The 17,717-nt window shown below is 47.5% G+C and overlaps 1 protein-coding gene across 1 annotated transcript in view; it reads left to right on the top strand.

Annotated features, from left to right (window-relative positions):
- Positions 1-17,717, top strand: part of fech (ferrochelatase) — a 31,967-nt gene that overhangs the window by 2,156 nt on the left and 12,094 nt on the right. The window contains exons 3-8 of the mRNA XM_066645754.1: positions 2,827-2,946; positions 3,057-3,205; positions 7,584-7,718; positions 9,615-9,721; positions 13,553-13,651; positions 14,187-14,294. Coding sequence (XP_066501851.1) covers positions 2,827-2,946; positions 3,057-3,205; positions 7,584-7,718; positions 9,615-9,721; positions 13,553-13,651; positions 14,187-14,294 — 718 coding nt within the window. The remainder of the gene's footprint in view (positions 1-2,826; positions 2,947-3,056; positions 3,206-7,583; positions 7,719-9,614; positions 9,722-13,552; positions 13,652-14,186; positions 14,295-17,717) is intronic.

Raw genomic sequence — 17,717 nt, 5'->3', positions numbered from 1 at the left:
AAAGCCATCATATTTTATGGCTATTTTTTCACAGAGTTTGATTGATTTTGAGGCAAGAAGTGTCCTGTATTTTGAGTGACCAAACATCGGCGTCAGCGGTGCTGCCTTTAATAATCATCTCCAGTTTAAAAGGAACGTATTCTATCCCCATTCCCCAAGGCAACACACTTCTGGGTCTCATGATTCTCCCCCAGTTCAAACAGCCCAAGTTACTGTGCACGTTGAGAAAGAGCCTGTTTCTCCAAACAGTAGACACCCAGCAGTGAGGAGTGTGGAGCAGAAGCTCTGGATTTTAGCCGTTTTGGCTTTGTTGTTTTTTTTAATCAGTAAACTTTTCTCTGAGCGTGGTTTGCTCAGTTTATCCTCGACATTGTGCGCTCACGTTAATGTGGGGCCAGCGCTGGGATTGGAGGGACACGCACAAGGGGGCGGGACGACCCTGAAATACCTGCACTGTACGAACTACTCATTTTATCACGTGTTTTCAGAATCAGGCAGCGTTCAAATAACTGATTGTTTTGTGTCACAGTTTGTGGGTTTGGATCCAGATCACCACTGTAATGCTAATGCACTCATAGGGTTTTATTTTGTCGTAATATTAGGGATAAAATGAAACAATCAGCCGGGTTCAGTTTTAGTTTTTGGAGTGAAGATGTATTTTAATTCAGCACCAGTTCCCTATCTGTGTTTTATGCTGGTACCTTCTTGTCGATGTGTTGATCCAATGCAGACAAAGATGAGGAAGACAAATAACAATGGCAGTTTTTTTCCCTGTAAACCACAGACTTGAAAAGCTGCTTGAAGGAAGTGAGCAGATACTCTGCTGTGAATGGGGTGTGTGGTTTTACAGGTTCCGTATCAGACCAGACGTGTCAGTGAGTCTAGGAGGAGTCTTTATCTCTCTCTCTCTCTCTCTCTCTCTCTGTGTGTGTGTGTGTGTGTGTGTGTCTCCCTCCTTGCTGAGATATCAGAAGGTGCACACATTTGCTGTGTTTTTATGACCATTTTTGAAATTGAGGACTTTTAAATTGTTATTTTAATTCAGTTTTAGATTTTTAACAAACCTAATTCAAATATTATATCCTTGCAGTTCTATATATAACACATTGAATATTTAAAAAAATATATATTTTAAGTGAAGAGGGCCTTGAATAAATGGCAGGAAGGGATTTTAACAAGAGATGAATAGACCTGACCTCAGCTGACCCCGAGAGAGTGTGTGTTTATGTGTTTAAGGGGGAAGGACCCTGCTGGGTATTGTCTTTAAATTTAGCAGCGAGACGTGAGGAACTGCACTGTGCTAGTGATCCCTCACACTTACATCAACACTGACCAAGACTTTGTGTGTAGTGTGAATAGTTTATGGATCGTAGGGATACTCTGTAAAGTGGGGTTTACACATTTAAAATTGTCACACCTTTAAATTTGGCTAAACTATATATTAATACATTAACTACAATAGTAAAAATGACAGAAGATACATCTTGTGTTTTCCCCTTGTCTTCGTGGGTTTCCTCTGGATGACTGTCTGTGAGAAGTGTGGTGTGTTCTCTCTGTGTCTGCGTGGGTTTCCTCCGGGTGACTGTCTGTGAGGAGTGTGGTGTGTTCTCCCTGTGTCTGCGTGGGTTTCCTCCGGGTGACTGTCTGTGAGGAGTGTGGTGTGTTCTCTCTGTGTCTTCGTGGGTTTCCTCTGGATGACTGTCTGTGAGGAGTGTGGTCTGTTCTCTCTGTGTCTGCGTGGGTTTCCTCCGGGTGACTGTCTGTGAGGAGTGTGGTGTGTTCTCCCAGTGTCTGTGTGGGTTTCCTCCGGGTGACTGTTTGTGAGGAGTGTGGTGTGTTCTCCCTGTGTCTGCGTGGGTTTCCTCCGGGTGACTGTCTGTGAGGAGTGTGGTGTGTTCTCCCTGTGTCTGTGTGGGTTTCCTCCGGGTGACTGTCTGTGAGGAGTGTGGTGTGTTCTCCCTGTGTCTGTGTGGGTTTCCTCCGGGTGCTCCAGTTTCCTCCCACAGTTCAAAAACACACGTTGGTAGGTGGATTGGTGACTCAAAAGTGTCCGTAGGTGTGAGTGTGTGAGTGAATGTGTGTGTTGTCCTGTGAAGGACTGGCGCCACCTCCAGGGTGTGTTCCCGCCTTGCGCCCAATGATTCCGTGTAGGCTCTGGACCCACCGCGACCTTGAATTGGATAAGGGTTACAGACAATGAATGAATAATAATAATTAAAAATAAAACAGTTAATTACCATTTCTTGTGTCATATTATTTAAATATTTATATTGTAATATCTCACATCTCACCCCCAAACCCTACCAAATTATTAATATTTCATCTCTAGCACAATTCACAATTTTGAAAGTATTAAATTTCATTTTTTCCATTTTTCTAAAGAAAACATTGGTTATATCCAGAAAGATTAATTTGTATATGATTTCATAATGACTAAGAAATCTATCGATCATCAGTAATAAAGAGGTTATTAATATTGTCCAAAGCATATTTCAGAATTTGTCATCATCCGCTCATGAGGCCAGTAAATAGAAGCATTTACACTGAAATAGAAATTGCTTATAAATATTGGATCTAAACTGGTGTTTAATATTCCTCTTTAATGTAAGCTGATTTACTGTAAACACCTAAACAAACCTTCTAGAGTATATTTTATAATGATTTACACAAGGCATTTTTAAAACAACACCACAGGTTTTTATGAAAGGGAAGTCGTGGCCTGACTCTGAAGATTGGACCTGGAGTTTATATTCCACTGCAGCTGCCGTCTTCTAATGGGAGAGAAATATATTACTGACACAGTCCATTGAAATGTGTTTATTTCAGAAAACCCAAGACTGGGATCCTCATGCTGAACATGGGAGGACCAGAGAAACTGGAGGACGTTCATGATTTCTTGTTACGGCTTTTCATGGACACGGACCTGATGCAGTTTCCCGTGCAAAAGTGAGGGTCCAAACCAAAACGACCACACAGCTGTTCTCTCAGGTCATGGATGGTTTATTCTCATTGATAAGATTCTCACTGAATAAGTTTCTGTCTGATCTCTGTGGCAGTAAACTCGGACCCTTCATAGCCAAGCGCCGCACCCCTAAGATCCAGGAGCAGTACAGTAAAATAGGGGGAGGGTCGCCCATCAAAGCCTGGACCACCATGCAAGGGGAGGGCATGGTCAGGTTGCTGGATGAGATGTGTCCAGAGACGGGTGAGTAATTTGTGATGGGCTTTTATTTTGTATCTTAGTCACGTATGATTAACATACGCTCTGAATAATGTTTGCTTTTTAAGGGGATGTCTAAACTTGTGGGGATACGGTGTGTCTTTTAAGGTGGAACGGTATATTATAAGGAGAATAAATACAACTTGTTTGTACGTGGTTGAAGTGTAACTTATCTGTATGTTTTTTCACTGTTTGAAATCCCACAGAAACTCATTTGAAACTCAGGTTGTTTAGTTTTGTAGCACTTTCACTCTGTGTTTACATTCATGCAGTTAGCCCTCTCTGGACCCTGGAGCAAAAATAAATAAATATTACTCACCTATGGAGCAGGAATAGAGCAACATCCTCATCTCAGTTCATGCTTTTCAATGTTTGGAGGGCCCTTTGTTGTCTAAAATTTGCCAATATACCACTTTATGCCATGAGCAGAGAGAGAAAGCCTAGCAAACCGGACTGAGGCGATTTGTTTTTTACTAATTTTTAAACACTTTGGAAACACATTAGACTGGTTTTGAGCATGAAAACACACTGGAGAGCAGCAAATAGTGAGGAATCATCCTCAGAGTCTTATAAAAAAAGTTTACTTTAAGCTAATAGTAACTTTAACCATCACAGTTAACAGCCCCTTATTATCACTCAATACACACACACACACACATCAGTTCTAGTGTGTGTGTGTGTTCGGAGCGAGTTTACTAAAGTTATGACGCATGTTTCACATTGTGTTAAAGCCACAGGGGAATGCACTGGTTCCCCAGGATTAGTGATCTAGAACAGGGCTTCTTAATCCTCTGTGCAGTGGCTCTCATTTTAGGGGTGGATAAACAGTTCACAACCCCCAGGCACTTTTATTAAAACGGCGGGAACTTTGTAAACCCACTATTGTAGGTCTATAGCATCAGTGACTGTTGTGTGTAAATAAGTGCACACAAACTGACCACATCATACTGGATTTACTGGGTCTGCATCACAGGAAAAACACATGAAAGTCAGAATAAAGACCATTGTATACAACATTTAAAAAGCTGTGGTCAGTCAGAGTGATTCTGGCAGAAACAGTGGATCAGTCCGTACAAGCCCCTGTTCAGGAGCGAATCAGACACAAGCACCCGATTTAGGAACTGTCCACTCACTCCTTCCATAGCGTCCAGCGGAGCCAATCAGATACAGTTTCTGGATTTTAGGAACCACCTAAAATACCCAAAATAAAAAGTGACTCTTCCCATACCGTCTTCCTAATATTACTAAAATGCAGCCGATACAGATTGATCCACACAAACCCTTCTATGTTAATGAGGTATAGTGCGTGTGCTGCAGCAGGGACCTACAGCGCCCCCTACAGTTTAGTTCCACTGTGAGTTCTGTCTCTCGATGCTGGAGAAATGGGTGGAGACAGTGAGTTTAGTGAGGAATGATGACTGGTCGCTGTGTCTGCACTGATCGTGTGTGATGTGGCAGGGGTTTGCGTCGGTGTATTTGCTGTAGAACCACTCTTGTGATGTTCCTCATCTAAAAGATTTCATGTAACAAAACACAGGTTTCAATTAATCTTAGAGAACATCGCAGCTCACTAATGCTCTTGTGGCTACAAGCAGATCCTTGCAAAATATGTCCCATATCTATGATAAAACCTACCCAGAAGAGGAGATGTTACTGCCGCAAAGAGGAACACAACTATTGCAGTGTTTCCTCTAGAATTTTTTAGCAGCGGTGGCAGGCACCCCCTACAACAAACTTGGTCATATGATTATTCCGTGTTAAAAATGAACACACTGGCCATGACAGCACTATTTTAAAGCTTCTACGTAGAATCTAAACAGGCTCAGTTCATTAGACAGAATGTGCCAAACCCAAAGTTACATTCTACATGTTTTCAACTGTAAAACCTAACTTAACGTTAGCGAGTTTAATCTACCTTTCGTTCCCCTCTCTCCTTCACTTGCTTGTGTAGAATTAGAAGCAGCGCGGACATTTTTCCACTTCCTGTATTCCTCACTCCAAAATAAAAGCCCTCTGCTTTTGAAATTGCGGTTTCATGTAATAATTTAAATTCTGATGGAGCGGCGGCAATAACTAAGCAGCGACGGGCCGCTGCCGCAAAATTCACGTAACATAAACACTATTGATAGCCTTTATTTCAGAAGGACTACTGTGCAGTCGGGTGTCGCCAAAAATGTGGTGGGGGAAACGCACCATGACATTGTCGTTGTCTGTTTGGTGATAGATATGGTATCAGCACATTGGAAGCGGGTCTGCTGCTGGATGCTAACAGGGCATTTGAGTAGTTGGAAGAATAAGTGCCAAGTGATTTTGCAGTAACTGACCAGCTCTATCATTAACAGGGAGCCTGTTATATCTGTGAGCATGCTCAGTTTATGGAGTGCCTACAGTAACACAAGGGATCCAGTGTTTGCAAAGCTTTTATGTGGGAGATTTAGGTCTTTCAGGAAATGGTACTGTCCTAGACCATCCTTCGCAAACACACACACACTTGTGTAGATAACTGTGTGTGGGTGTGTTTGTGTGTCTGAGAAGGTGTTTGGGATGATAAGACCCTGGGGAGTGCCTCTCACGCCCCTCTTTCCAGCTTCCACCGCAGATAAAACTGCAGGGTGGAAAGTAGGACACTCGCTCACTGACCTTAACAAGACAATAAAGATTCCTTTATCTGGAGGTTTAGAGCACCCCCCCAAGGCTTTTATTCCCTCCTTCTCTCTGAGAAAGCCACCTAAGATGAAGTCTGTTAAAGCTTGGTACAGAATATAATCTTTGTGTTGTAAACATATTCATTCAGTGTTTTCCTACGACATGGTTCATTGTAAAGAGACACACATCCAGATTTTACAGAGGTAGTCAAAGTTAGTGAATGGAACCAGGGATCTACCGGGTTCACAGTGTCCTCTCAGCAACCAGCAGTGAATCCATAAGTGTTTTTTTGTTTTACTTTCTAAATATTCATTCATTCATTATCTGTAACCCTTATCCAGTTCAGGGTCACGGTGGGTCCGGAGTCTACATGGAATCGCAGGGTGCAAGGCAGGAATACACCCTGGAGGGGGCACCAGTCCTTCACAGGGCAACACTCACTCACACACACACTCGCACCTACGGACGCTTTTGCGTGTCAAATCCACCTACCAACGTGTGCTTTTGGAGCATGGGAGGAAACCGGAGCACCCGGAGGAAACCCACGCAGACACAGAGAGAACACACCAGACTCCTCACAGACAGTCACCCGGAGGAAACCCACACAGACACAGGGAGAACACACCACACTCCTCACAGACAGTCACCCAGAGGAAACCCACGCAGACACAGAGAGAACACACCACACTCCTCACAGACAGTCACCCAGAGGAAACCCACGCAGACACAGAGAGAACACACCAGACTCCTCACAGACAGTCACCCGGAGGAAACCCACACAGACACAGGGAGAACACACCACACTCCTCACAGACAGTCACCCAGGGGAAACCCACGCAGATACAGAGAGAACACACCAGACTCCTCACAGACAGTCACCCGGAGGAAACCCACGCAGACACAGAGAGAACACACCACACTCCTCACAGACAGTCACCCAGAGGAAACCCACGCAGACACAGAGAGAACACACCACACTCCTCACAGACAGTCACCCAGAGCGGGACTCAAACCCACAACCTCCAGGACCCTGGAGCTGTGACAGAGACACTACCTGCTGCTCCACTGTGCCGCTCTTTTAAAATATTTATTCATTATATTATTTTTATTTATTAATTATATTAACTTATATTTTGTCTCAAATACTGTTGTTGTCCAGTTAAAAACATGTTTCTCCATTTTTGTCATATTTGACCACAGCAGCTGTCCTCCTCACTGTGTGAAAATTGCATGAAGGATGGACCAATAGAAATGCTCCAAAATTACTCTGAGTAAAATGTTTTTATGTTGATTTACCTACAAAAACTGAGACCCCTCACCCCAGGCAAAACAGAGGGGTGGGGTAAGGAGTGAATTGATATTTGCCCTAAAAGTGGGGAGAAAATAGGATAAAACTCACCCCAAACCCCCAAAAAAGTGAACAAAAGAGAGATGCTCAACATTTGATTGTGATTATAAAGAATGGTTTATACCACGCTGTGTTATCAACACACATTAAATTACAGGAAGACACTGTCCCTGGGGCTGGACTCTGGACACTGCCCAGGACTAACACCACACAGCTGACAGTGAGAACTTCTGTCAAAATGCTTAGCTTTTTCTTTGAATCTCAAGCAAAGACGACACCACTTTTATTTCCGGAGTAGAGTGCTGTTCACACGAGGGAGTATAAATGTTCATGAGCTTTGAATGCTTTCCTGTTGTTCTCCCCACACAGCTCCACACAAGTTCTACATCGGCTTCCGTTACGTCCACCCGCTGACAGAGGAGGCCATCGGGGAGATGGAGAAGGACGGAGTGGAGAGAGCTGTAGCTTTTACACAGTATCCTCAGTACAGCTGCTCTACAACAGGTATACACACACACACACACACACACACAGTGCAAAATGGGGGGGGGGTCTTGTTTCACAGTGTGTGGAATGGCGGGCTCCAGATCCAAGCACTTTTGTGCTGTTAATCCTTGTAACATGAAATCAGGCCACTGAAGGGGCAAACATCATTGTAGCTGTGATTCTAAAGATTATATGTGACGTAATTGTGGATGTAATTGTGGATCTGTGAGTTCAGTATGACCTCCACAGTGGATACTGGAGCTCCAGGTCAAGCTCTTATCACAACACAATAACTCTGTGACACAACCTCTGATTCGCTCTGTAACAGCAATCCACAGCTCAGCAGGAGCCTGCTTCCACCACAGAGTGTGGAAGTCATTCGGTGTCCTGCTGTTAGTGAAGGGGAATCTGTGTAATACACTGAAGAGCTGAGAAAGTGTTGAGTGTTGCACAGCTCCAGGGCCATGGGGGGCCTGGGTTCCAATCTCACATCGGGTCACTGTCTTTGAGTTCACTGTGCTCTCCTTTGGTCCACTGCCCAGCTGCTGAGATGGAGCTTGTGCGCTCCTAGTGACTCTCCCAGGGCCAGGTTAAACGGGAAGTTTGCATAAGGAAGAGCATCCAATGTAAAACCTGTGCTGGGATGGCGCTGACCCGCTGTGGCGCCCCCTTCCAGGAGCAACCGGAAATAGAACAACACGATGCGACCCTGCAGCTGTGTGCCAGTGACACAACCTGCTGTGCCACCATACAACATGCAATGCATGGGCTAGCAGAGTATAAAGCCCACCAGCATTGGGCTGTGGAAGAGCACAGAAATGCAAACACCAATTATCTCTGTATGATCACCATTCTCTGGACTGGTACTCTAGGGACTGCTCACCACACTCCTCACAGACAGTCACCCGGAGGAAACCCACGCGGACACGGGGAGAACACACCACACTCCTCACAGACAGTCACCCGGAGGAAACCCACGCGGACACGGGGAGAACACACCACACTCCTCACAGACAGTCACCCGGAGGAAACCCACGCGGACACAGGGAGAACACACCACACTCCTCACAGACAGTCACCCGTGGAAACCCACGCGGACACGGGGAGAACACACCACACTCCTCACAGACAGTCACCCGGAGGAAACCCACGCGGACACGGGGAGAACACACCACACTCCTCACAGACAGCCACCCGTGGAAACCCACGCGGACACGGGGAGAACACACCACACTCCTCACAGACAGTCACCCGGAGGAAACCCACGTGGACACGGAGAGAACACACCACACTCCTCACAGACAGTCACCCGGAGGAAACCCACGCGGACACGGAGAGAACACACCACACTCCTCACAGACAGTCACCCGGAGGAAACCCACGCAGACACAGGGAGAACACACCACACTCCTCACAGACAGTCACCCGTGGAAACCCACGCGGACACGGGGAGAACACACCACACTCCTCACAGACAGTCACCCGGAGGAAACCCACGCGGACACAGAGAGAACACACCACACTCCTCACAGACAGTCACCCAGAGGAAACCCACGCAGACACAGGGAGAACACACCACACTCCTCACAGACAGTCACCCGTGGAAACCCACACGGACACGGGGAGAACACACCACACTCCTCACAGACAGTCACCCGGAGGAAACCCACGCGGACACGGAGAGAACACACCACACTCCTCACAGACAGTCACCCGGAGGAAACCCACGCAGACACAGGGAGAACACACCACACTCCTCACAGACAGTCACCCGGAACGGGTCTCGAACCCACAACATCCAGGTCCCTGGAGCTGTGTGATGCGACACTACCTCCTGCACCACTGTGCCGCCCTTTAATATATTGAGTCTAATTAAATAATAAAAGTCTCTATGTTTTTTCTGTGCATTTACAGGCAGCAGTTTAAACGCCATCTACAGATACTACAGCAACACTGGTACAAGACCTAAGATGCGCTGGAGTGTGATTGACAGGTGGCCCACCCATCCGCTTCTCATTGAGGTGAGACATCCTCTCAGTTCCCCACCACTGATCTGGACTCAGGTGCACACATCATTTGACTATTGGGAGATTGAATGTTGTTAAATGATGTTTGTAGGAGAGCAGAGGGACTTAAACCCTAGGCAGTGACCCTTACTGTGGCCCCTGAGCTGTGAATATTTCGAACTCCTCTGCCTTAAGTGAAGCCGCTCTGGATGTGTGTAACAAGCCTCTGGGGCTAAATGGGAGGTGCAGTGCAGTGCATGAAGTTGCAGTGACAGAGGCTCTGTTTCCCTTATTACAGCTCAGTGAACTGTCACAGTGACTTTGGAGCTGTAATTTTCTGGTTTAATTACTACCTAATGTTGCTTTAAAAAAAAAAAAATATATATATATATATATATTACAGTGTTTTGTTTCGCGACCACCTGCGATAAACGAAAATCCGTGAAGTAGGGACACTATATTTATGTAAGTATTTATACACTATTCTATGGCTTTATAAACCCTCCCCCACCCCTTTACGCCACATAAACCTTTCCCATTCCCCTAATAACCATTCGTTTACTGTAATTCGGAATATTTTATGATTTACAACATTATTTTATTGTTAGAATTAATATTTTTAATATATTTTTGTACATTTTGGGATTTTCTTTCATGTAAAAATTCATCAAATATATATATTTTCTGCCGATCGAGTTCCGAAGAAAACCAGAAAAATAGCGAAAATCCGCGATTTATTTTTCCCATTTATATTTTATAAAAACCCGCGATGCACTGAAGCTGCAAAAGCTGAAGCGTGAAGTGGCGAGGGACGACTACTATATTACTATCAAGCCCCTTTCAGACATGTACAGTAACACTGAAATGATCTGGGCTTTACCTGGAGGTGCTGTATGTGTAAAAGCAAAACTCCCGCAACATTCGTCCCGGACTTTACCTGGTATCTTTACAAGGGCAGTGAAAGAATAAAGTCCAAAGTGAGCGCATGTGAGTTTGTGTGTGAAAGTGGTACAAGACTGAGAGAGAAACTGATGGAAGATGGCAATGACGAATGGTGGCTTAAGAACTAGCCTTTACTTCAGAAATAATATACAGACTGACCTGCAGACACCAGGGGCAACAGTGTGTACCCTGTCAGGACCCCAAGGAATTTTAATCCTGACCGAATGGGGCCTTGTTGAAGTTCTGCTTCTAGCATTAAGTGTCATTAAGTTCTGGAGAGATGTGGTAGTTTGAATATTGCAAACGATGTCCTCCTGAGACCTCTACTTCTGCATTCAGAGTGCTGTCAGTTGCTGTGGAGACAGTGAGGGGTCCTGACTGAGGCCTTGGGAAAACAGCAGGTGGTGTTTCTGTCAGCATGTTTTAGCCAAAGTGGTGGGCGTTAAAAGACCAGTTCAGTGAATTGCCACCTGTTAGTTGCTCTGCAGATTAACACCATGTGAACGTGACATGACCAAACTGCGTTCTGTTCTCCACAGTAGCGTCCAGGAGTGCAGGATCCAAGCTGTTTTTAAAGGGGAACTGCACTAATTTCTGTATAATTCAGTTGGTGCAATGTAAACAACAACATTGTGGTTTATTAAGTGTGTCTCCATCACCATCTTCAACATCTCAACCACCAAATTATACAGAATTTAAACTCGTTTTCATCTTTATCTTCTGACCATGGTCTGTGTGTTTGAGGTCTGAAGTGGGCGGGGTTACTTTTGCCAAACGTGACATCACAGAACCAATCAGATTTAACAATATGTTTACACACCTCCCCTCCAGTGCGTTCAGCCTCTAAAGCCCTGCTGTGAGTGGAGGAGTGTGAACACTACGACCCAGAAAAGGATGAAGCACTTAAAGGAAATGAATGAGTGAATGTTATTTTTAATATCTCTTATATTTATATTGTTTCATGCCTTGCGCCCAGTGATTCTGGGTAGGCTCCGGACCCACCGCGACCCTGGATTGGAAAAGAGGTTACAGATGAATGAATGAATGAATGAATATTTAGCCCCTAAACACACTCAGATTTTCCTGCATAAAAACTCTTTTTTTTCTTTGACAGAAATCAGGGCCGAGCCTGTTTTCCGAGCATGGGTTTAACAGTCGTCATAGTAACAGAAGAAGAACGAGTGTGTTTTTTTTTTTTTTCTGTTAAGCTCCATTATGTGCTAAACTGTGTTTTTAGTGGAGCATTAGAGAGGGGCTGAGTAAAAATAGCCCGTACAGGTGCTGTTAGAGGAGAAACTGCTCATTTGCTTTGGAACAACACACACAAAAAGTATAGAAAAGCTTAAGTAGAGTTCCCCTGTCCCCACCTCCTTGGTTCTGCACACACCACTAACCAGACAGGGGCACTTTGTACTTCTACAAGCACAGAGTATGACGTGGGAGGTGGATCATTCTCAGCGCTGCAGGCACTGATGTTGTGTGTTAGTGTGTGTACAGTCCAAGTCACCTACAACCTAGTCTCGCATTGCCAGTCTCTCACTATCGCAAGTCTGCTTTGGCGGCATGACGTGAAGGAGGCAGTCTTTGATTCGGGCCAGTGCCAGAGTAGCTGAGGCAACCTGAAACCATTATTTAAATTAGAAATATATTAGGGCTGTATTGGAATAATGTTTTAGGGCGGCACAGTGGAGCAGCAGGTAGTGTCTCTGTCACAGTGCCAGGGACCTTGAGTTCGAGTCCCGCTCCGGGTGACTGTCTGTGAGGAGTGTGGCGTGTTCTCCCTGTGTCTGCGTGGGTTTCCTCCGGGTGACTGTCTGTGAGGAGTGTGGTGTGTTCTCTCTGTGTCTGCATGGGTTTCCTCCGGGTGACTGTCTGTGAGGAGTGTGGTGTGTTCTCCCTGTGTCTGCGTGGGTTTCCTCCGGGTGACTGTGAGGAGTGTGGTGTGTTCTCTCTGTGTCTGCATGGGTTTCCTCCGGGTGACTGTCTGTGAGGAGTGTGGTGTGTTCTCCCTGTGTCTGCGTGGGTTTCCTCCGGGTGACTGTCTGTGAGGAGTGTGGTGTGTTCTCCCTGTGTCTGCGTGGGTTTCCTCCGGGTGACTGTCTGTAAGGAGTGTGGTGTGTTCTCTCTGTGTCTGTGTGGGTTTCCTCCGGGTGACTGTCTGTGAGGAGTGTGGTGTGTTCTCCCTGTGTCTGCGTGGGTTTCCTCCGGGTGACTGTCTGTGAGGAGTGTGGTGTGTTCTCCCTGAGTCTGCGTGGGTTTCCTCCGGGTGACTGTCTGTGAGGAGTGTGGTGTGTTCTCCCTGTGTCTGCGTGGGTTTCCTCCGGGTGACTGTCTGTGAGGAGTGTGGTGTGTTCTCCCTGAGTCTGCGTGGGTTTCCTCCGAGTGACTGTCTGTAAGGAGTGTGGTGTGTTCTCTCTGTGTCTGTGTGGGTTTCCTCCGGGTGACTGTCTGTGAGGAGTGTGGTGTGTTCTCCCTGTGTCTGCGTGGGTTTCCTCCGGGTGACTGTCTGTGAGGAGTGTGGTGTGTTCTCTCTGTGTCCGCGTGGGTTTCCTCCGTGTGCTCCGGTTTCCTCCCACAGTCCAAAAACACACGTTGGGAGGAGGATTGGCAACTCAAAAGTGTCCGTAGGTGTGAGTGAGTGTGTGTGTCGCCCTGTGAAGGACAGGCGCCCCCTCCTGGGTGTGTTCTTGCCTTGCGCCCAGTGATTCTGGGTAGGCTCCGGACCCACCACGACCCTGAACTGGATAAGAGTTACAGACAATGAATGAATAAATTAATTTCATTCCTGAAGCTGTTCAGATTTCACATGAAACGACAGTCAACTAAACTTCATCTGAGTAACATACATTTCATTTTCTCTCTCTCTCTCTCTCTCTCTCTCTCTCTCTCTCTGTCTGTGTGTAGTGTTTTGCTGAGCATGTGCGTAATGAGTTGGAGAAGTTTCCTGCGGAGAAGAGAGATGACGTGGTGATCCTGTTCTCCGCTCACTCGCTCCCCATGTCGGTGAGTACTTGTATGTACCTGTTATGGCCGTAGTCTTTGATGACACCCACACATACGGCTTCTCTTCTATAATGAAGGATATTTATCGGGTGTTTGCTTCCCCTTTGCTACACTTTTTTTAAGGAAAGTGCAAAAGTAGATTGGAATATTTTGGTGAAGATTTGATTGTATTAAACCATATAAACATTAGCAAACCGATGTTAAACTGATAATTAGTCCTCAATCACAAAACACTCTCCAACGCTGAGGCATTGGATGGAGCTCCATCACGCTACAGAACACAGTTCCACTGCTCCACAGCCCAGTGTGATGGGGGCTTATTCCCCTCTAACCCACACCGTGATCGGACATGGTGACCTTGGGCTCTAGTGCGTCTCTCTCTGTTGGCAGTGCTTTAACTGTAAGGACTACACAAGCTCTGTGCACAGTGCAGAGTTCATTCATTTCACTCATTGGATACTTTTGGACATATAGAGTGTGTGGTGCTCTCAGTGATGTCCAGTAATGTGCTGTCTGAATGTGTGTGTGTGTGTAGGTGGTGAACAGAGGGGATCCGTACCCTCAGGAGGTTGGAGCTACAGTTCAGAGAGTGATGGAGAGATTAGGACACTGTAATCCCTACCGCCTCGTCTGGCAGTCGAAGGTAACTTTCAGAACTGAATAGAAATGAAGCTGTCAGGACAAAACCATTAATCATCCGTGAACAGACCCATACAAAAGTGTCTGACGTGCTCAGAATAAATATTTCCTCTTCACTTAGTGCTTAGGAATATCTTGTGAAGTTTAAAGTAGAGTTGAAATTGTGTTCCTCCAGGTTTCTCAGAGCAGTGTCTGTTGTGTTTAGTCAGAATCTGTCTCATCTGAATGAGCGTGTGCTGTTAAATGCATAAATAGAGTCATACTGCCATCTTGTGGTAGTTCTTTGTAAGTGCACCAAGAGCATGTTGCTGTACAGCATTCAGGTCTGAGATTATAAACCTAGGAATAAACTACTGCTGGGGCATCGCAGTATATCATTTCAGCTTCGCCATCACGATGTGGATGGAGCACATCATGTCACAGCTTACTTTTTGCTGTTTGATACAAAACAGCTGTTTGGATTTATTCCAAACACTGCTGTTTAAATCCTCTGGTGGAAACTCTTTCATTTTATCAAAATCACAGTAAACGTATTTCATTTAATTACATCACTCATTTATTCATTCATTGTCTGTCAGTGCTTATTCAGTTCAGAGTCACCCTAGAACCATTGGGCGCAAGGCGGGAACGCACACTGGAGAGAGCGCCAGTTTTTCTCAGGGCGACACACACACTCACATCTACGGACACTTTTGAGTCGCCAATCCACTTACGAACATGTGTTTTTGGAGAGTAGAAGAAAACCCACGCAGACACAGGGAGAACACACCACACTCCTCACAGAGAGTCACCCGGAGGAAACCCACCCAGACACAGGGAGAACACACCACACTCCTCACAGAGAGTCACCCGGAGGAAACCCACGCAGACACAGGAAGAACACACCACACTCCTCACAGACAGTCACCCGGAGGAAACCCACGCAGACACAGGGAGAACACACCACACTCCTCACAGACAGTCACCCGGAGGAAACCCACGCAGACACAGGGAGAACACACCACACCCCTCACAGACAGTCACCCGGAAGAAACCCACGCAGACACAGGGAGAACACACCACACTCCTCACAGACAGTCACCCGGAGGAAACCCACGCAGACACAGGGAGAACACACCACACTCCTCACAGACAGTCACCCGGAGGAAACCCACGCAGACACAGGGAGAACACACCACACTCCTCACAGACAGTCACCCGGAGGAAACCCTCGCAGACACAGGGAGAACACACCACACTCCTCACAGACAGTCACCCGGAGGAAACCCACGCAGACACAGGGAGAACACACCACACTCCTCACAGACAGTCACCCGGAGGAAACCCACGCAGACACAGGGAGAACACACCACACTCCTCACAGACAGTCACCCGGAGGAAACCCACGCAGACACAGGGAGAACACACCACACTACTCACAGACAGTCACCCGGAGGAAACCCACGCAGACACAGGGAGAACACACCACACTCCTCACAGACAGTCACCCGGAGGAAACCCACGCAGACACAGGGAGAACACACCACACTCCTCACAGACAGTCACCCGGAGGAAACCCACGCAGACACAGGGAGAACACACCACACTCCTCACAGACAGTCACCCGGAGGAAACCCACGTAGACACAGGGAGAACACACCACACTCCTCACAGAGAGTCACCCGGAGGAAACCCACGCAGACACAGGGAGAACACACCACACTCCTCACAGAGAGTCACCCGGAGGAAACCCACGCAGACACAGGGAGAACACACCACACTCCTCACAGAGAGTCACCCGGAGGAAACCCACGCAGACACAGGGAGAACACACCACACTCCTCACAGACAGTCACCCGGAGGAAACCCACGCAGACACAGGGAGAACACACCACACTCCTCACAGACAGTCACCCGGAGGAAACCCACGCAGACACAGGGAGAACACACCACACTCCTCACAGACAGTCACCCGGAGGAAACCCACACAGACACAGGGAGAACACTCCACACAGACAGTCACCCGGAGGAAACCCTCGCAGACACAGGGAGAACACACCACACTCCTCACAGACAGTCACCCGGAGGAAACCCACGCAGACACAGGGAGAACACACCACACTCCTCACAGACAGTCACCCGGAGGAAACCCACGCAGACACAGGGAGAACACACCACACTACTCACAGACAGTCACCCGGAGGAAACCCACGCAGACACAGGGAGAACACACCACACTCCTCACAGACAGTCACCCGGAGGAAACCCACGCAGACACAGGGAGAACACACCACACTCCTCACAGACAGTCACCCGGAGGAAACCCACGCAGACACAGGGAGAACACACCACACTCCTCACAGACAGTGACCCGGAGGAAACCCACGCAGACACAGGGAGAACACACCACACTCCTCACAGACAGTGACCCGGAGGAAACCCACGCAGACACAGGGAGAACACACCACACTCCTCACAGACAGTCACCCGGAGGAAACCCACGCAGACACAGGGAGAACACACCACACTCCTCACAGACAGTCACCCGGAGGAAACCCACGCAGACACAGGGAGAACACACCACACTCCTCACAGACAGTCACCCGGAGGAAACCCACGCAGACACAGGGAGAACACACCACACTCCTCACAGACAGTCACCCGGAGGAAACCCACGCAGACACAGGGAGAACACACCACACTCCTCACAGACAGTCACCCGGAGGAAACCCACGCAGACACAGGGAGAACACACCACACTCCTCACAGACAGTCACCCGGAGGAAACCCACGCAGACACAGGGAGAACACACCACACTCCTCACAGACAGTCACCCGGAGGAAACCCACGCAGACACAGGGAGAACACACCACACTCCTCACAGACAGTCACCCGGAGGAAACCCACGCAGACACAGGGAGAACACACCACACTCCTCACAGACAGTCACCCGGAGGAAACCCACGCAGACACAGGGAGAACACACCACACTCCTCACAGACAGTCACCCGGAGGAAACCCACGCAGACACAGGGAGAACACACCACACTCCTCACAGACAGTCACCCGGAGGAAACCCACGCAGACACAGGGAGAACACACCACACTCCTCACAGACAGTCACCCGGAGGAAACCCACGCAGACACAGGGAGAACACACCACACTCCTCACAGACAGTCACCCGGAGGAAACCCACGCAGACACAGGGAGAACACACCACACTCCTCACAGACAGTCACCCGGAGGAAACCCACGCAGACACAGGGAGAACACACCACACTCCTCACAGACAGTCACCCGGAGGAAACCCACGCAGACACAGGGAGAACACACCACACTCCTCACAGACAGTCATCCGGAGCGGTCCTCAAACCCACATCCTCCAGGACCCTGGAGCTGTGTGACAGAGACACTACCTGCTGCACCAATGTGCTGCACCAGTTATA

This window comes from Hoplias malabaricus, chromosome 15 (genome assembly GCF_029633855.1).
Source record: "Hoplias malabaricus isolate fHopMal1 chromosome 15, fHopMal1.hap1, whole genome shotgun sequence".
Lineage (NCBI taxonomy): Eukaryota > Metazoa > Chordata > Actinopteri > Characiformes > Erythrinidae > Hoplias > Hoplias malabaricus.
This window is presented reverse-complemented; position numbering and strand designations above follow the sequence as displayed.